General features: G+C 36.1%; 1 protein-coding gene and 1 pseudogene across 1 annotated transcript; both read left to right on the forward strand.

Annotated features, from left to right (window-relative positions):
* The first annotated feature begins 6,767 nt into the window (after positions 1–6,767).
* Positions 6,768–7,894, forward strand: LOC140674780 (uncharacterized; annotated as a pseudogene).
* Positions 7,895–8,087: 193 nt separating this feature from the next.
* Positions 8,088–8,723, forward strand: LOC140674781 (uncharacterized). The gene is made up of 2 exons (XM_072908548.1): positions 8,088–8,490; positions 8,665–8,723. Exons 1-2 carry the CDS (start codon positions 8,088–8,090, stop codon positions 8,721–8,723), a joined length of 462 nt encoding a protein of 153 aa, XP_072764649.1.
* The last annotated feature ends 7,870 nt before the right edge of the window (positions 8,724–16,593 follow it).

Below are 16,593 nucleotides of genomic sequence, written 5' to 3' on the forward strand. Positions count from 1 at the left end.
AAATCGTGAAATTGGTTTACCAAAGACTTATACAAGATCGTTAGAACTGTTTTTCGAGATCCGTGATGAAATAGATTTTTTATGTGATTTCATTGATGAAAATACCGATATAGAACGTACGCGATTAAAACATATTCCGGAAATGAGGTATCTTAAAAAAATTAGGCTGCGACTGGTAAAAAGAATAAGAAGGAAAGCCTTTTTAGAAGAAAGAAGAAAGCGATTTGTACATAACTCATTTAATGCATACACATGTGTTGAAAAAAACTAAAAAAGGCTCAAAGGATCTTTTGTCTATCGACCTTGCTGTGTAATTTAAGCCTAGATGCTGCTACACATCCCCTACTTTTCTTTCCCGAGACGTTGGCTAACTCCGTTAGAACTTTCATCAAGACTGTGTTAGTCTGTGAACGACTAAAGTGCGCAAGTTTTAAGGATGCCACACCACGAGATGTGTTCGTTAGTGGATATAATTTTTATTCAAAACTGGGGTTATTTGGCAAGGACGATGAGGGATCTCGCACATGAATTAATAAGAGTTGTGCTAAATATAGTAGCATTTAAAAATGTAAGTATTTATTTTTTTAAAAATAATATTGGCACTAATAGCGTTACTAATAGTACTAATAATAAATTTTTTTTTTACAGTACGAGTCACAGGCTGATATAAAAATTAAGGGATTCGTAAATATTTATGATAGACAAATTAAAAGGATGTTCCGGCGCCACGAGAGAGAGTTATACGCATGGGTGCGTGATGATCTTTGGGGTGACACTCCCGAGAACCGGAGGCGCGAGGAGGTGACTCCTCAGTTTAACGAGGATCGTCTTTGTTTGCGGAAACTCTTTGGTGAGCTTCCGTATGAGGTGTGGGAGACAGAGGAACCGTGGCTCCCCGAAACTCTGCAGGAGGACTCCAGGTCGTCAGATGAGAGAGAGAGAGAGACTCCGAATAGATTGTAAGTATTTATAATTTTTATCATTTTAGAAAATATTTTTAAAGTACTAATAAAAAATGTTTTTTTCTGTTTCAGAGCTGCTACCCTAGATCATTATTTTAATTTTTTAAAATTTTATACTATAATTTTAATTCTTTTTATATTTTAATTTTTTCAATTTTCTATTACAATTTTAATTCTTTTTTATATTATAATAATTTTAATACATGCACAAACGCACACACACACTTTATATGTATACACATACACACTTTTTAAATAAAAATTTATGTTAAACTTATATATATATATATATATATATATATTACTTATTTCCACCTTCATCATCTATCCCATCCTTCTTCCTCTGTATTAGATATAATTAGATAATAAGATAACATTTAATATTAGAAAAAAAAAAACGTAACATACAAAAAATATCTTTTTCTCGCGTACGCCTTAGCCTCCGTCTTATCGCGCCTCCGCTATCCTCCTTCCTCTCTATTCTTTCTCTCGCACCCCATAACACGCTCTCCTTCTCGCTATCCTTCTTCATCTCTATTCTTTTCTCTCGCACCTATATCTCCTTTTCCTACCATCATGCTCTCCTTTTCTTACCATTATGTCCTCCTTTTCCTATCATCATGCACTCCCTTGTCATACACATACAGCGCTTTCCTTCTCACACCACGTCATACTCTCCTTGTCCTACGCTATATAGAACGTCTATCGCATCGTCTCCCTCTACCACGTTGCGAACGTCTATCGCACCGTCTCCCTCTACCACGTTGCGAACGTCTATCGCACCGTCTCCCTCTACCACGTTGCGAACGTCTATCGCACCGTCTCCCTCTACCACGTTGCGGATGTCTATCGCACCGTCTCCCTCTACCACGTTGCGGACGTCTATCGCACCGTCTCCCTCTACCGCGTTGCGAACGTAATTATTTATTGCAAATATACATTTTTGAATAAACAGAGTGGGGTGATTATTTTATCTATAACAGTTGACATTCCTCTCTCTCACCGTCAGACCTCCGCAGTCTTTCGGAGAGGACACTCCCTCCACGTGCGGAACCATATGTATGCCCCCCCCCTTCCCCTCTCAATCAGGGGATGTTTGGTACCACCCTCCCCCTTAATCTGGGGGGTGGGGCATTTGGTACCTCCCCCTTCCCCCTCAGTCTAGGGGGGGACATTTGCCCCTTCCCCCGCGATTGAGGGGGACTACCCCCCTCCCCCTCCCCCCGTCAGTGCGGGGGGTGACGAGGTACCTCGCCTCGTCCCCCCCGCTTACCTCACCCCCCTCATATCCCTGGATTAGAACTCTCTATATATATCTACTTATACATAATTAAATATAATATAAATATATAATACAAGTTCCTTAAAATTGTACTTAATATTTATAAGTAAACTTTATAAAAATTTTTATGTAAAATTTATGTTACAAAAATATTATTAAGAGAAATCTAATTATTTTCAAGAGAATATAACAATCAATTAGTAAAATGTTTTTTAATAAAGTCCAAACGATAATCTAGTTCATTCATATTGCGAAGATCATCATCAAGATACTCAGCATTTTTTGGTTCCACATCTTCAAAATTTTCGTTTGGATAATTCAAGTCAATGTATAAATTCCAAAGAACTGTGGTAGCACAAATGATGGCAATGGTATTATCTAATTTGTTCAAAAGTCCCCTTTTTAAACATGAAAATTTTTCTTTCCATCTGCCAAACGTTCTTTCAATGACATTTCTTGTCTTTATATGGCTTTTATTGTAATCGCATTCAAATTACTGGATGTAAAATTGGTGTAAGTAAATACGATTTACAACCGTATTATTTGTCACCTAACATTAAACCTAAAAAATTAAAAATAAATTATTTATATCATTTTTAACTAAATTTTCTTTTAATTACAAAGTAAAATATGAACTATAATACCTTTTATTTGATTTTGTTCAAAGTACAACTTTAAAGCACTACGGTCAAAGCAGGTGTTGTCATGGGTACTACCTGGATGTCGCACATCTATAAACAGAAATTCTCCTCTTGGACATACAGTAGCCTACATAAAATGTTATAAAATGTTTATAAAAATTTTAATTGTCATAAAAATTAAATTGATTGACAATATATTTACCAATATATTTAAAGCAAAGAAGCCTTTTCTACAGGGAAACATTTCTCCAATTTGTTTTAGCAGAGCAGATAATCTTTATGAGTGTACTATCTATGCATCTAGCTACATTAGGGAATCTAGCAATCTGATAAAACTTGCGAATATTTTTTCGTTGATCGTTTATAGTTGTAGGAAATTTTACATAATTATGTAATTTTTCAGCAAGTGCTATTGATACCGCTTTGATACTTCTACAAACAGTAGCTTGAGAAAAGTTTCTTAGATCATCTGTAACAGCCTGGAAATCAGACGTTTATTAGCACTAAAAAATTAATAATTTAATGCATTACTACAGTACTGACTTGATAATTTCCAGTCGCATAAAAACGAAGCGCCATAATAAGCTGAAGGATCGGAGGTACTGGCAAGCCTCTATTGTTAGACCTTTTTAACTTGTCTTTTACTAAGAGTAATATTAAATGTATTATTTGATCTTTAGTAAATTTGTAACGTTTAGTGAAAGCTTCTTCAAAAAAATATTCAAAAGGATTTGATTGATCTCTTATAAAATACTTCGGTATTCTCGCAGAGATATTTTGTTTTCTTCCCAGGAAGTCCAAAATATTCATCTAAGTCATCTATCATGGTAATCTAATAACATGAGATAATAACAAGCAATAAGTTAAATTTTATTTCAAAGTATTATATAAAATTTGATTATTATATTAAATAGAGTTAATATAGTTATTAATTTATATATATACAGGGTGTCCCAGAACAACCTTCCGTCCGTAAAATGACGTATTTCTGACACAATTCTAAGACAATTTTTCCTTTACCAAAATTTGATTTGAAGCGTAGTTTTTGTGTTATAACCAAAAATAGTTAGCAAATCACGCATCGAGTATTGTTGCGAATAAGCTTTTAGTTTACACTCTCACTTTGAATATTTAAAGATGGCGCTACTGTCGATTCTCTTGGTTTCAACGTGTCCCGATGCGTACCGATGTTTTATCCGCTATTATATACTGAGAGCGCTGGCACTCTCGACTTTTTTTTGTACCCGCTTTGTTCGCAGTTTTTTTCCTATGTGTGTTGTAAGAGTTTTTCTGTATCTGATTTACGTTATTAAACATATCATTACTACTGTAAAAGCCTTTTTGTTTCTCGAATTACCTCTCTAGATTTTATCCGGTAGCAACATTTTGGCGACCGTGACAGGACTATTTTAGTTGGACTGTTGCTGACCGGTTTCAGAACAGACAGTAGTAAAAGGTTATCTCAGAATACAATGGATAAATTGAAACGAGCACAGAGAGTTACACGAAACTCGTTCACGAGAGCACTCAATTCTTTCCAAAAGGAAATGGAAAAAGAGTCGCCTGACATAACCTCGCTGCAGACACATTTTGCGTTAATTAGAGAAAAGGCGAGTGAACTTGGCGAACTGAGTCACAGGATACAGGATGCAATGCTCGAAGCTGAAGAAACGGAAGAAGCTCTTTCTAAGGAAATGGAGAATGCCGACGAGTATATGGAAAAACATCATCAAGCAAAGATACTGTTGTCACTTATAACGGAACAAGAAAATATAACCGATGCACCGATGCCGTCGTTACAACCGACAGTCGCTTCAGCTCAGGAAAGTATACGTGCATTAAAATTACCTAAGATTGAATTAAGAAAATTTGGAGGTGAAATTAAAGATTGGTTATCATTTTGGAGTACTTTTAAAAAAATTCATGATGACACAACACTGTCAAGAGAAGATAAATTTCATTATTTATTACAGTAAAAGATTCGCGTGCGTTTAAGATTGTTAATAGTTTCCCTCCAACGGCAAATAATTACGAAAAAGCTAAACAGAGTCTTGAATCCCGATTCGGTAAAAAAGATTTGTTGATAGAATTTTATGTACGTGAACTCTTAAAGTTAGTCTTAAATAAGAATAAGAATATTTCGCTCGTGACCATTTATGATAAATTAGAAACGCATATTCGAGCACTTGATTCTCTAGGCGTGACTACGGATATGTGTGCGGCTATGTTATTCCCTTTAGTTGAATCCTCACTGCCAGAAGAAATATTGCGAACGTGGCAGCGGTCAATGACTACATCAGCGCATGTTTCTAATACAAATGTCACTGTAAAAGATCGTCTTACGCATTTAATGATCTTTCTAGGGAAAGAAGTGGAGAGCGAGGAACGCATTCACATGGCAAAGACGTGCTTTGATGCAAATGATGATCCGGTGAAATACAAAAATAAAAAGAAGACGAAAAACGGTCAAGATGAAGATGTAGCTACAGCCGCTGGGTTGCTCACGAAAGAAGTAAACTTATCGAAATGTTTATTCTGTGGAGAAAGTCATGACAGCGTACATTGCGAGAAAGCCAGGAACATGCCTATGGATCAGCGAATTAATATTGTAAAGGACAAGCAGGGTTGTTTTAAATGTTTAAAAATAGGTCATAGTTATAAAAGATGTCGTAGCAAAGAAAAATGTCCGTGATGTCGAAAGAGTCACTGTTTACTGTTGTGCAATAGTTTTGCAAATAAAGGAGGACCAAATAAAGTCGCGGAAAGAAAACAAGAGAAAAATGCCAGTCAACAAGATTTTAATGAAGAAAGCAGTTGTCTTACGAATTTATCTTTAGATATTAAATTATTTCTGCCTATGTTAAAAGTTAGATTGCGAGGTCCTAAAGAAACCAAAAATGTTCGTACTGTTATCGATACAGGCTCACACAAATCTTATATTTTAGGTCAAATAGCTGAGGAATTAGGTTATGAGGCCGTAGGTGAACAAAAGATGGTACATCTATTGTTCGGAGGAGTTCAGACTAAACCGCAAATTCATAAGGCTTTTCGAATCTATGTAGAAAATATGAATAGTTCGTATAAGTGTAATTTTATAGCTTTTCAACAAGATGTCATATGTCATAACACTTCCCGAACCGAGAGAATCGACAGGTCATGGATAGATGTACTTGTTAGAAAAAATAATCTCGAGCTGAGTGATACCGGAGAAGGAAACGAACGTATTACTCTATTACTAGGAGCTGACGTTGCTGGCAAATTGCTCACGGGGAACATTCTTCAATTAGATAATAACGTAACCGCCATAGAAACTAGACTAGGGTGGACTTTACTGGGTAAGAATCTACTTGACGAAAATGAAGAAGATGCGACCTTGATGGTTGTATCTATGATGACGCAAGAAGTGACATATCGGATTTATGGAGACTAGATACTTTAGGTATTAATGATCCTATAGAGACGATGTCTAAGGAAGCACGGCAAGCAAAAGTAAAAACATTATTTCAAGATACAACTAAGATTAACAAGAAAAAGCGTTATGAGGTTTTATTGCCCTGGAAGAAAAATCATCCTGCTTTACAAGACAACAGAGACACGGCCAAAAAGAGATTAAAATTAATAACGAAAAGGCTACAGCAAGAAAATTTATTCAAGGATTATAATGCTGTTTTCGACAATTGGCTAGATGAAGGTATCATCGAGAAAGTACCAATCGATGAAATTGCTGATAGGAGTTACTATCTCCCGCACAAACATGTCGTTAAACAAGGAAGTACGACGAAGATTCGACCTGTATTCGACGCTTCAACTAAAACAAAAAATTAGCCCTCATTAAATCAATGTTTAGAGACGGGCCCTAATTTAATTGAGTTGATTCCAGCCATGTTGCATCGATTCCGGGAAAAGAAGATAGGTGTGTCTGCAGACATTGCTAAAGCCTTCTTGCAAGTAAGTATCGCTCCATCAAACAGAGATGTCCTTAGATTCTTGTGGTGGGATGCTCAAGAAAGAATTGAAACTTACAGACATCGTTGTGTAGTCTTTGGAGTGTCAAGTAGTTCGTTCCTATTGGGAGCTACTATTGAGTTACATATTGAGCAAATCTTAAATTCCACGGATTCTCCACACAGAAAGAAGATTTGTGAGAAACTTGCAAAATTATTTTATGTAGATGACTGCATTACTAGTGTTGAGTCTTATGCAGATTTTCACATCTTTAAAAATGAAGCCGTCTCCTTAATGAATGAAGCTAAGTTTGACTTAAGAGAATGGAGATATACAGGCATGAAAGAGCAAAATAGTCAAACTACGGTGTTCGGAATTCTATGGGATACAGACACAGATATGTTGGCTTTATCAGGACCCTCCTTGAATGCAATTCCGGAAAAGATAACCAAAAGAGTGGTCCTCTCTTGGTCACAGAAGATGTTTGACCCATTGGGTTTCACTTGCCCTGTGTTATTAAAACCAAAATTAATGTTACGACGGTTTTGGACTCAACGGTTGCACCGAGACAAAGAAATTGATGCAGACAGTAAAAACGAATTTCTGGAATGGTTACAGCAGTTAAATCTACTTCAAATTATAAGAATTCCTAAGTAGATATTTGGTGAACAATGGAATGAAAACTCGATATCTTTTCACATTTTCGTAGATGCGAGTAAAAATGGCTATGCAGCTGCTCTGTTCGTTCGAGTAAGCTTGAACTCTGAAGTCAGGGTGCAGCTTGTGGAAGCAAAATCGAGAGTAGCACCTCAAGAAAAAAGAACGATACCTCGACTTGAGTTGCTTGCTGCTTCGATTGGAGCAAGAATGATGCGTACTTTTGACAGAGCAATGAACTATAAACACATTAAAAGATATTTCTGGAGCGATTCGACTACAGTTCTATACTGGATACGTAAAGAAAAACAATGGGCAACATTTGTATGGAATCAAGTTCAAGAAATAAGGAAACTCACTCACCCAGAGTCTTGGAGATACATACCAGGAGAATTGAATTCAGCTGATTTACCATCACGGGGTTGCGATGCAAAGAAACTTGTTGAGTCTAGATGATGGGAAGATCCGTCCTGGTTAAAATTGCCACACGAAAAATGGCCAATTGAAGATATAGAAGTGGATGAAAAATTAGTCAATGAGGAACTTCGCAAGACTTCAGCACAGAAGAAAAGTCCCTCTAGTATTAAAGAAGATATCGTCATGAGCAATCTTTCTGCAGAATCGGTAGAAAATAATGTTCCGTGGTATTTGAGAAGATTTTCATCGTACTCTCAAATCTTGCGCTTGACTGCATGGACGTTGAGATTCTTAACTAATTGCAGGAAAACTGATGTGATCAAAGATAAAGAAATAACGGCCAAAGAAATAATCGCATCTGAGTTGCTTCTGTGTCGATTGGCACAACAAGAATCGTTCAAAGGAGTGAAAGATCCACGTTTACAAGGATTGGATATATTTGAGGATAAGAGGCTACTCCGTACGCGAACAATCATTTCCAATCGCCAAGATAATCTCAATTTCAGATATCCAATAATTCTTGATCCGAAACATCTACTAACTGAAAAAATCATTCAACACGTTCATGTGAAATTCAATCATGCAGGTATAAACATTACTATGAATAATCTACGAGAGAAATTTTGGATCCTACATTGTCGTAAATCTGTGCGAGCTGTGATCCATAAATGTATAATATGCCGCAGATATATCTATACTATATCTATACTACTGTAAAAGCCTTTTTGTGTCTCGAATTACCTCTCTAGATTTTATCCAGGTAGCAACAAGTATAGAAGGCAGGCAGGAGCGGCTCGGGCGCAACTGACCGACGGGTGATTACCGCCGCATGAGTCGCTAACTATTTTATCTTGTAGCATAAAATTATGCTTTAAATAAAATTTTGATAAAGAAGAAAATGTCTTATAATTACGTCAGGAATACGTGTTCCTTAAAATAACATTACTTTAATGACCAAAAGTTGTCCCGGATCGCCAGCCGTCGGACGCTGCGATCAGCTGATTGCTACACGCGATGTGTGTATGTCTGAGTGTGTGCGTAAAAGGAAGGGACAAAGTGAGTGAAAAAAAGAGAGAGAGAGAAATAACCGCCTCCGCGATGGCGACGCTCCTTCGATTGTCATCGACATTGTCGTCAACGACTTCAGACTGATCGATATATTGATTTTCCGGCTCAGCTGAGAGACACATCGCGTGTAGCAATCAGCTGATCGCAGCGTCCAACGTTATTTTAAGGACCACTTATTCCTGACGTAATTATAAGACTTTTCTTCTTTACCAAAATTTTATTTAAAGCATAATTTTATGTTATAAGATAAAATAGTTAGCGACTCATGCGGCGGTAATCACTCGTCGAACGGTCAGCTGCGCCCGCGCTCGCGATGTGCCGCGCCGTTCCTATCTGCCTTCTGTACTCGACGTGTGATTTGCTATTTTTGCTTATAACTCAAAAACTAAGCTTCAAATCAAATTTTGGTAAAGGAAAAATTGTCTTAAGATTGTGTCAGGAATACGTCATTTTACGGACGGAAGGTTGTTCTGGGGCACCCTGTATATATGCACACACACATATACACCCAGTAAACACAAAACAGTAATGTAACATCAATGTTATAATTGCCCACTCAACAATGTAATTGCAATATAACATGCTTTGTATATAACATTTATATTGTTGAGTGAAAAATTATAACAATGTTATATTACTGTTGTTTTGTGTTTACTAGGCATATAGTCACACTTCATTCTTAGCAAATAATTAATATAAGAAATATTGTGTTCAAATACATAAAAGCGGATAAAGCAGATACATCTATTTTACTGTTATGTATACGTTTAGATACAGTTAGATAAACGTATAAAAGACGATAGATCAGCAAAAATGTGAAATGTTTTGAATATTGAAAATATATAATGGGCCCCTCCCATTCCCGTGAGAACGCAACCAAAATATTTTATTTATCTTTACGTCTCTCCGATTTTAATTCACGAACAAGATTGAGGCATCTTTTTCTGCAGAGTTTCTGCAAGATAATGATAAATTATTTAGAAAAAAGCAGCAGTTTATTGCTTTCTATAATGTTAAAAAGATGCTCTCTCATACATTTAACATTGTTCGAGTAACTTTCTTCACAAGGATTGCCTCCTAAGGCTATAGTTGTGGTGAAAGCTGCAGCATAAATTCCACAACTTATGCCATCAGGTTGTGTTTTAACTTTTTCAAAAATAATATCACTTTTACTTATTGTAGGATAACGTAGATGTACATAGTTTTTCTCTTTAGCTACCAACTTGTCGTATGTACAGCCAGATAGACTGTCATATACGTGAAGTTTGATGCCATCAAAAAAAATACATCTCCAGTGATCACTACAATTGCCTCCAATGATTTGTAAGCTTTTCTTACTCTGACTGGCTGCAATCATATGAGGGAACTCCAGATATTGCACACTTCGTGTTTCATAATCTGAAGTTTCTCTAACGATACGCAAAAAACGCTCTAATGATTCATCGTTTATTTTGTTATCAATAGGCAAGATATTATTCATTATAACAAAGAGAGAAGCAATCGCATTTAAAATTTTTTCATGTCTTGCTAAATCATCTTTAGTTATATCACGTTTGTGATTTGAATAATTAACTATGATACAATTATCATCTTGATCTGTATCCAAAGCAGCAGCAGTAGTAGTAGCAGTAATTGCTGCTTCTGTGGACAAAATATTAGTTTTAAATCTTTTTCTTTCTTGGAGATTTTCGTTTTCTATAATATTTTTCCGAACAGATTTTCGATTAATTAATTGTTTAGCTGCTTCTACTTTAGCTTCTATGATATAATTTGGATCTCTGCTTGGCAAATGCCTATTATGGCGACTATCCAATATTTCTGGAAGCATGCATTCGTGATAAAAGCATGTTAAAAAAGGCAGCATTTGATTTTTCCAGAACGTATTGTCTGTACTAATCTGCACTATTTTAATACTTTTCGGCGTCCAAACAGCAAAAATGCAATATTCTCGTTGTGTTATATTTAATTGACTTTGAACTTGATAAAAATATCGGTGATTCCGATTTATTTTATTAGGATCTTTTTTATCAAAAATGGCTTTTAAAGAAGGCAATGTCTCTATGGCTTTTTCTGCTGTTAAATGTTCAGCCGACAAAAGACATTTAATTTCCACAAGACCATTTTCTTCAATAAGTTCGTCAGGAGACGCACCCAAGAATGGATTGTTAGTATCGATAAATAATCCGCAACGTTTTATCTCTTTATTTAATTTCATCGCCAGTTCTTTCCTTGCTATTTCCTCTTATCGCAACCATATTTCATAGCCGCCATTATCAATAGATGGAGGATATAAAATATTTTTGACAGTCGCAGCACAAGACGTTGTCGGCCTCATGCGACATACGGTTCCAAAATTAGATGCCGTTAACATTTCACGTCTTAATGACAACTATAATTCGGACTTATTTTGGTCTCTGGTATCAAGTTCAATTTTTTGCCAATTTTTTCCATTTTCGGACAACTTTTCTAAATTATTTTGTCGAAGTTGTTCGAACATATCGGATGGAAGATCCGGTTTTTGTGATTGCGGACCGTAATAACGATCTGTCCCTGACTCCTGTTTTAATTTTGTCTGCCTTCCCTGTGTTTGTCGAGATTATGTTCACCAAAAACTAGGAATGTTCAATATATTTTTTTGTAATTCCATAGCCTTATGATGTTGAGGTGTTATTTTATCGAAGATGTTATTTTATTCCTCTTTTCTCCGTAGCTCGGCGGCCTTTTCTATTTCTTTACGCATATTTAAAATATTGTGCTTTACATTTCGCAATTTTACAAAACCATGCCGTCTCTGCATGGTTTTTGGCTGAGTCGTCTCTGCCACAGCTTTCAGCTTTTTACATAAATTGCGAAGCAAGTGATTAGTACATTCTATTTTTTTTACTATCACATTATGTTCACTGTATGGTCTGTTATCAACAATGGCCTGATATACGACTGTCACCATCGGTAATAACAGTTTTGTAAATCAGTCCATGCATTTCGAGGCTACATTTGAAACCTTCCACGATCGCATCGCTTTTCATACTTGTGAAGCTTGCGTTGCGATCAAAGTTTTTGTAGCATTTGTGAGCTCTTGGCTCAATACCTTTACACTCTGCTACATCACATAATGTGCAGTACTTATTGCGGATACCAACGAAGAGAATCTTTCCCGTGCGGTAACCAATTATGGCTCCAATACCGGAAAGAGAGGTAAGTAGGCGGTGCCGTACGATCTCTTCATCCAACTACCATCCGTCACGACTGTTATATACGGAATACCGTTTATAACTTCGTTTTTTTCCAGAGCGAGCTGCTTTTCAACTTCGGCGGCCATTTTCATATTTTCAATGGCTGTCTTTTGAAAATCGTCAACCACATTCTCTCTGTATTTGACATAAGTTGTTTTGGACATGCAAGGAACATTTATGGCTGCACACAGCTCTTCAAGCTGGGCATAACCAATTCCCATTGTAACAGTGCCTGCTACAACAGCTGTATTAATGTCCAATGTTTCCGATTTTCTGGGTTCTGACCAAATGGTGGCTTTATAATTGCACATTTGGCACTTGAAAAATAATTGCGTCATGAACCCAATGCGACGAGAATTTATGAGTTTCCAATCTTTAAATTGGCACTCTATACCTCGCGTATGATTATTGAATGTTCTGTGGATTTCATTCCACATGAAAGAAATATCGACAATGCGACGGCCTTCAGGCATGCTTTTCTGAATATGATTTATATCCAGAGGGCCATTATCGATAATAAAATAGTTATCTTCGCAATGATCGACATTTTCATTACACATACCTGTATCTGAGGTTGATTCCAGGCACTGTATTGTCTGGATACTAACCCTTCGAATCCGTCACATCAGGAAGTGATTCTGTCGATTTACGAAAATCGATGGATCCGTCGATAGTACCCATACTAATGTTAGTGCTCTTGGAGTCATCTTTGGTCTTCACTAGCTTCAATAATTGTCGCCTGCAAAAAATAAATTAATATTATGTAAAGTTGATACAAAAAGATTTATTTTATCACTTTTAATAATATTCTTCGAAAAATAAATGCACAGTCTTTTGTTTACAAATATTTATCTAATTAATACTAAAAATTAATAATTATATATTTTAATAACAAATGCGTTTTCAACATTTTGAAAAAACTGTAATCCTCATGCAAACCGCATTTGATATACAGAATTTTTCAACCAGCACACGAATAGATCGCTTCTGGGATAAATAGTTTTTAAATACTCAGCATACGGAAATCGCCTCTAGGATAAAGAAATACCCAGCATACGGAAATCGCCTCTGAGATAAATAGTTTCAGAGTGTTCATGCAAACCACATCTGATATAAAATATTTTTCATCCAGCACACGAATAGATCGCCTCTGGGATAAATAATTTTTAAATACCCAGCACACGGAAATCGCATCTGGAATAAATAGTTTCAGAGTGTTCATGCAAACCACATCTGATATAAAATATTTTTTATCCAGCACACGAATAGATCGCCTCTGGCACTAACTATTATAATATATATATATATATATATATATATATATATATTAAATAAATTTTTATTTTAATATTAGATAAACAAAAGACTATACTTTTATTTTTCAAATATAATCACTGTTTCACGATTATTTGTGCGTGCGTGTGTGTGTGTGTGTGTGTGTATGCGTGTGCGTGTGCGTGCTGTGTGTGTGTGCGCGTGCGCGTAAGTGTGCACATAAATAATAATAAGAAATAGTGTAATAACACAAAAGGTATTTTTGTGAAAAATTTCAATTATTCAAAAAAAAGAGGTGTTACGTCAAACGGGGTTGCGGCTCCTAAGAGTGCTCGGACCTTTCGCCTGACCGGTCGCTTATTTTCAGAAGCTAAGCTTCTGGGGATTCCCCGCGACTAGGGCTATCCGAACGATGAATATTTTCCTTTACCAAAGGCGGTGTATTAGGAGTATGACGGTGCGATGCGTTATGTTTTTTTTGTCGGCGGTGGTGTTACCAGATGCCGTATATATGATGATACGGCAGTAGCAAGAAATGGCGATTACCGATTAAGGGAAGTCTCGCGATGCGAATCTCTCGGGGATAGTTCCGCTAACGAATACTTTAACAGGGTCCTCTAACGAATAATAGGAAATATTTTTATCTCTTAAACCTCTGAGGAAGTCGGCGTAGATGTTGACACACCGTTCGCAGTCGAACGAGAAAAACTCTGCTAGGTTACGGAGGCAGGCCGCGCAATATACACCGGTATAGCGCGTACTGTCGATCGCGAGATGTACGTTAAAGTACGCGTAAGTCTCTATCGATTTTATTGGAATTTACGAAGCAAGATGCGCAATACGGAGTAAGCTCGGATTTGTGAGCAAATCCCGAGATATAAGTACAGCGGACGTTTTCTAATCGATGGCGCGCTTTGACGGTGGGAGGGGAGGGGTGGCTCTCCTGTGCGGGGCGCAGTCGCTCGTAACACATGTAGATGTGTTATTAGTAGGCTATGGTTAAATATTATTATTATTATTATCCGTATAAAACGTGGTTGTTAGTAGCGGTCGGGAAAGGGGAAGGAGTAGCTAGGAATACAAATAATTAAATAACGAAAATAGGTTTCTCGTATTTATTCAAGTTTGGGGATGGTAACGAGTGTGCAATCGTCTGCACCGCTATGTTGTCAGTTTTTATTAATGGTCGAAACCAGGTTTTGTTGAGGGGTCGGATCAGAAGTTAGTATGACGTCGAATGCAGAAAATGCGCACTGGCTTTAGGTGGGTTTCGGTTATTAATGCACAATGAAGTTTCACGAAAATATGTATATTTTAACTACACTTACATTTGATGGTTTACAGAGGTAACGCGTGAGTATAAATCTGAGAGCTATCGGCGCGGAGAACTGACGCAGGGTGTACAGGCGTAGTATAACGAGGTGACGGTATGGTATGCGCTCGCGTGAGGTAGAATAAGGTTGAAGTAGAACCGTATGAAATAGGATCGCGTACTGAAATGGAAACGAATATGGATATGGAAAAACGTGTTGACTTGGAACGGTACTTTGAAATGGAATCGCGTGTCGAAATAGTATTACAAGAATGAGGAGCACTTCTAGAAAGAGAAGTGCATCGCTCAGAGTCTCGAGTTATGTGTCGAAATTTGGGACTGTTTCGAGGTCCCTTGGTTTGTGCAGGTCAGGGTTGAAGAGTGGGGGTGGACGCGTAGGAAGGGTTATCTAAGGGTTCGGAATAGCGGGGGAGTCCCATGGTGGTGGGAAGGCGACTATTTATGATTTGTGTTTTCGGACTGTCGGCTAGAGTCGGTAACAATTATGATGGGTAACTTATCTAATGAGTAACTTATTGGCTAAGATGTAATCGGTAACTTATCGCTTAGACTTATATTATAAATTTGGTGTTTTCTTAAAGCTAATGAAAAAATTTTTGGTGCTGGGACATAACAGAGGCAAAATAAATAAAATTCAGTTAAATGTAATTTTTTTTCAAGAATTAGGTATTCAAGACAAAAAATGTACTACTACAATTATGATTCAAAGAATCGCCAATAATTACATATAGATTTAGTTGTATAACTATATTTTTATTAGTTCTTCCTCTAATGTCCCAGAAAAAAAAGTTGGCCATATATGAATTTTGTCAATATCTGATCATGTCTTACCAAGTATAGTCATATATGATATTATATGATAATTAAATGAAATCATATGATATCATATATGTGATTTTATTTAATTATCATATTATCATATATAACTATATTTGGCAAGATATGCTCAGATATTGACAAAATCCATATATGGCCAATTTTATATGGACCTTTTTTTCCCGAGATGCTAGTGAAGAATTTCAAACTATTTAAAAATTTATGGACATTTTCCAAAAGTGCATAACTAAAAAAAGACAATTTTAATTGACACCCGATATAAAAATTATTAATTATTTTTTGAAATTATTAATTTCTGTAATTTGATTTTTAAATAATATTTTTTTTAGAAAGTAAAACAATAATTTTTTGCCAAAATATCTTTTCCGAACATTTTATATAAAAATAATGTATAATAGTATATATATATATATATATACAGGGTGAGCCATTTTGATCGATCTAGTCGAATATCTCGAAAACCAAGCCCGGCAGAAAAAAATGTTTCAGGCTAAAGTGTTTGGTTCGGAGGGGTCATAAGAAGGTACCATTGGTCTGCCCTTGAAGAGTCATTTGAAGGTCACATGAATGTCATGTTTAATTTTTTAAATGGGTCACCCTACATATTATTGCATATTCTTGTAGCTTATCTCGAGAGCTTTCCAAAACACTATAATCAAATGTTTTTTCGTGAAGTACTTTTCGAGTTATAAGACTTCAAAGTTGCAATATTTTTACATAAAATACAAGATATCTCGTAAAATATTCATTTTTTGATTATCTTGCTCTAATACTTTTATGCACAGAATAATGAGACGAATCAATCGGTGTAAAGAAAACACATAATTATGTTAAAGTAAAAATGTGTAACTGTTAGTTGCAAATTCAGATTTTTACTTGAACATAATTATGTGTTTTAATTATACCAATTGATTCGTCTCGTTATTCTGTGCATAAAAGTATT

This window comes from Anoplolepis gracilipes, chromosome 16, assembly GCF_047496725.1.
Source record: "Anoplolepis gracilipes chromosome 16, ASM4749672v1, whole genome shotgun sequence".
NCBI lineage: Eukaryota > Metazoa > Arthropoda > Insecta > Hymenoptera > Formicidae > Anoplolepis > Anoplolepis gracilipes.

Excerpts from the sequence above, each read along its gene's own strand:
- LOC140674781 (XM_072908548.1), top strand. The coding sequence starts at position 8,088 with ATGAGCAATCTTTCTGCAGAATCGGTAGAAAATAATGTTCCGTGGTAT. Across the intron at positions 8,491-8,664 it reads TGTGAAATTCAATCATGCAG|GTAGCAACAAGTATAGAAGG; the intron begins GTATAAACATTA and ends GATTTTATCCAG.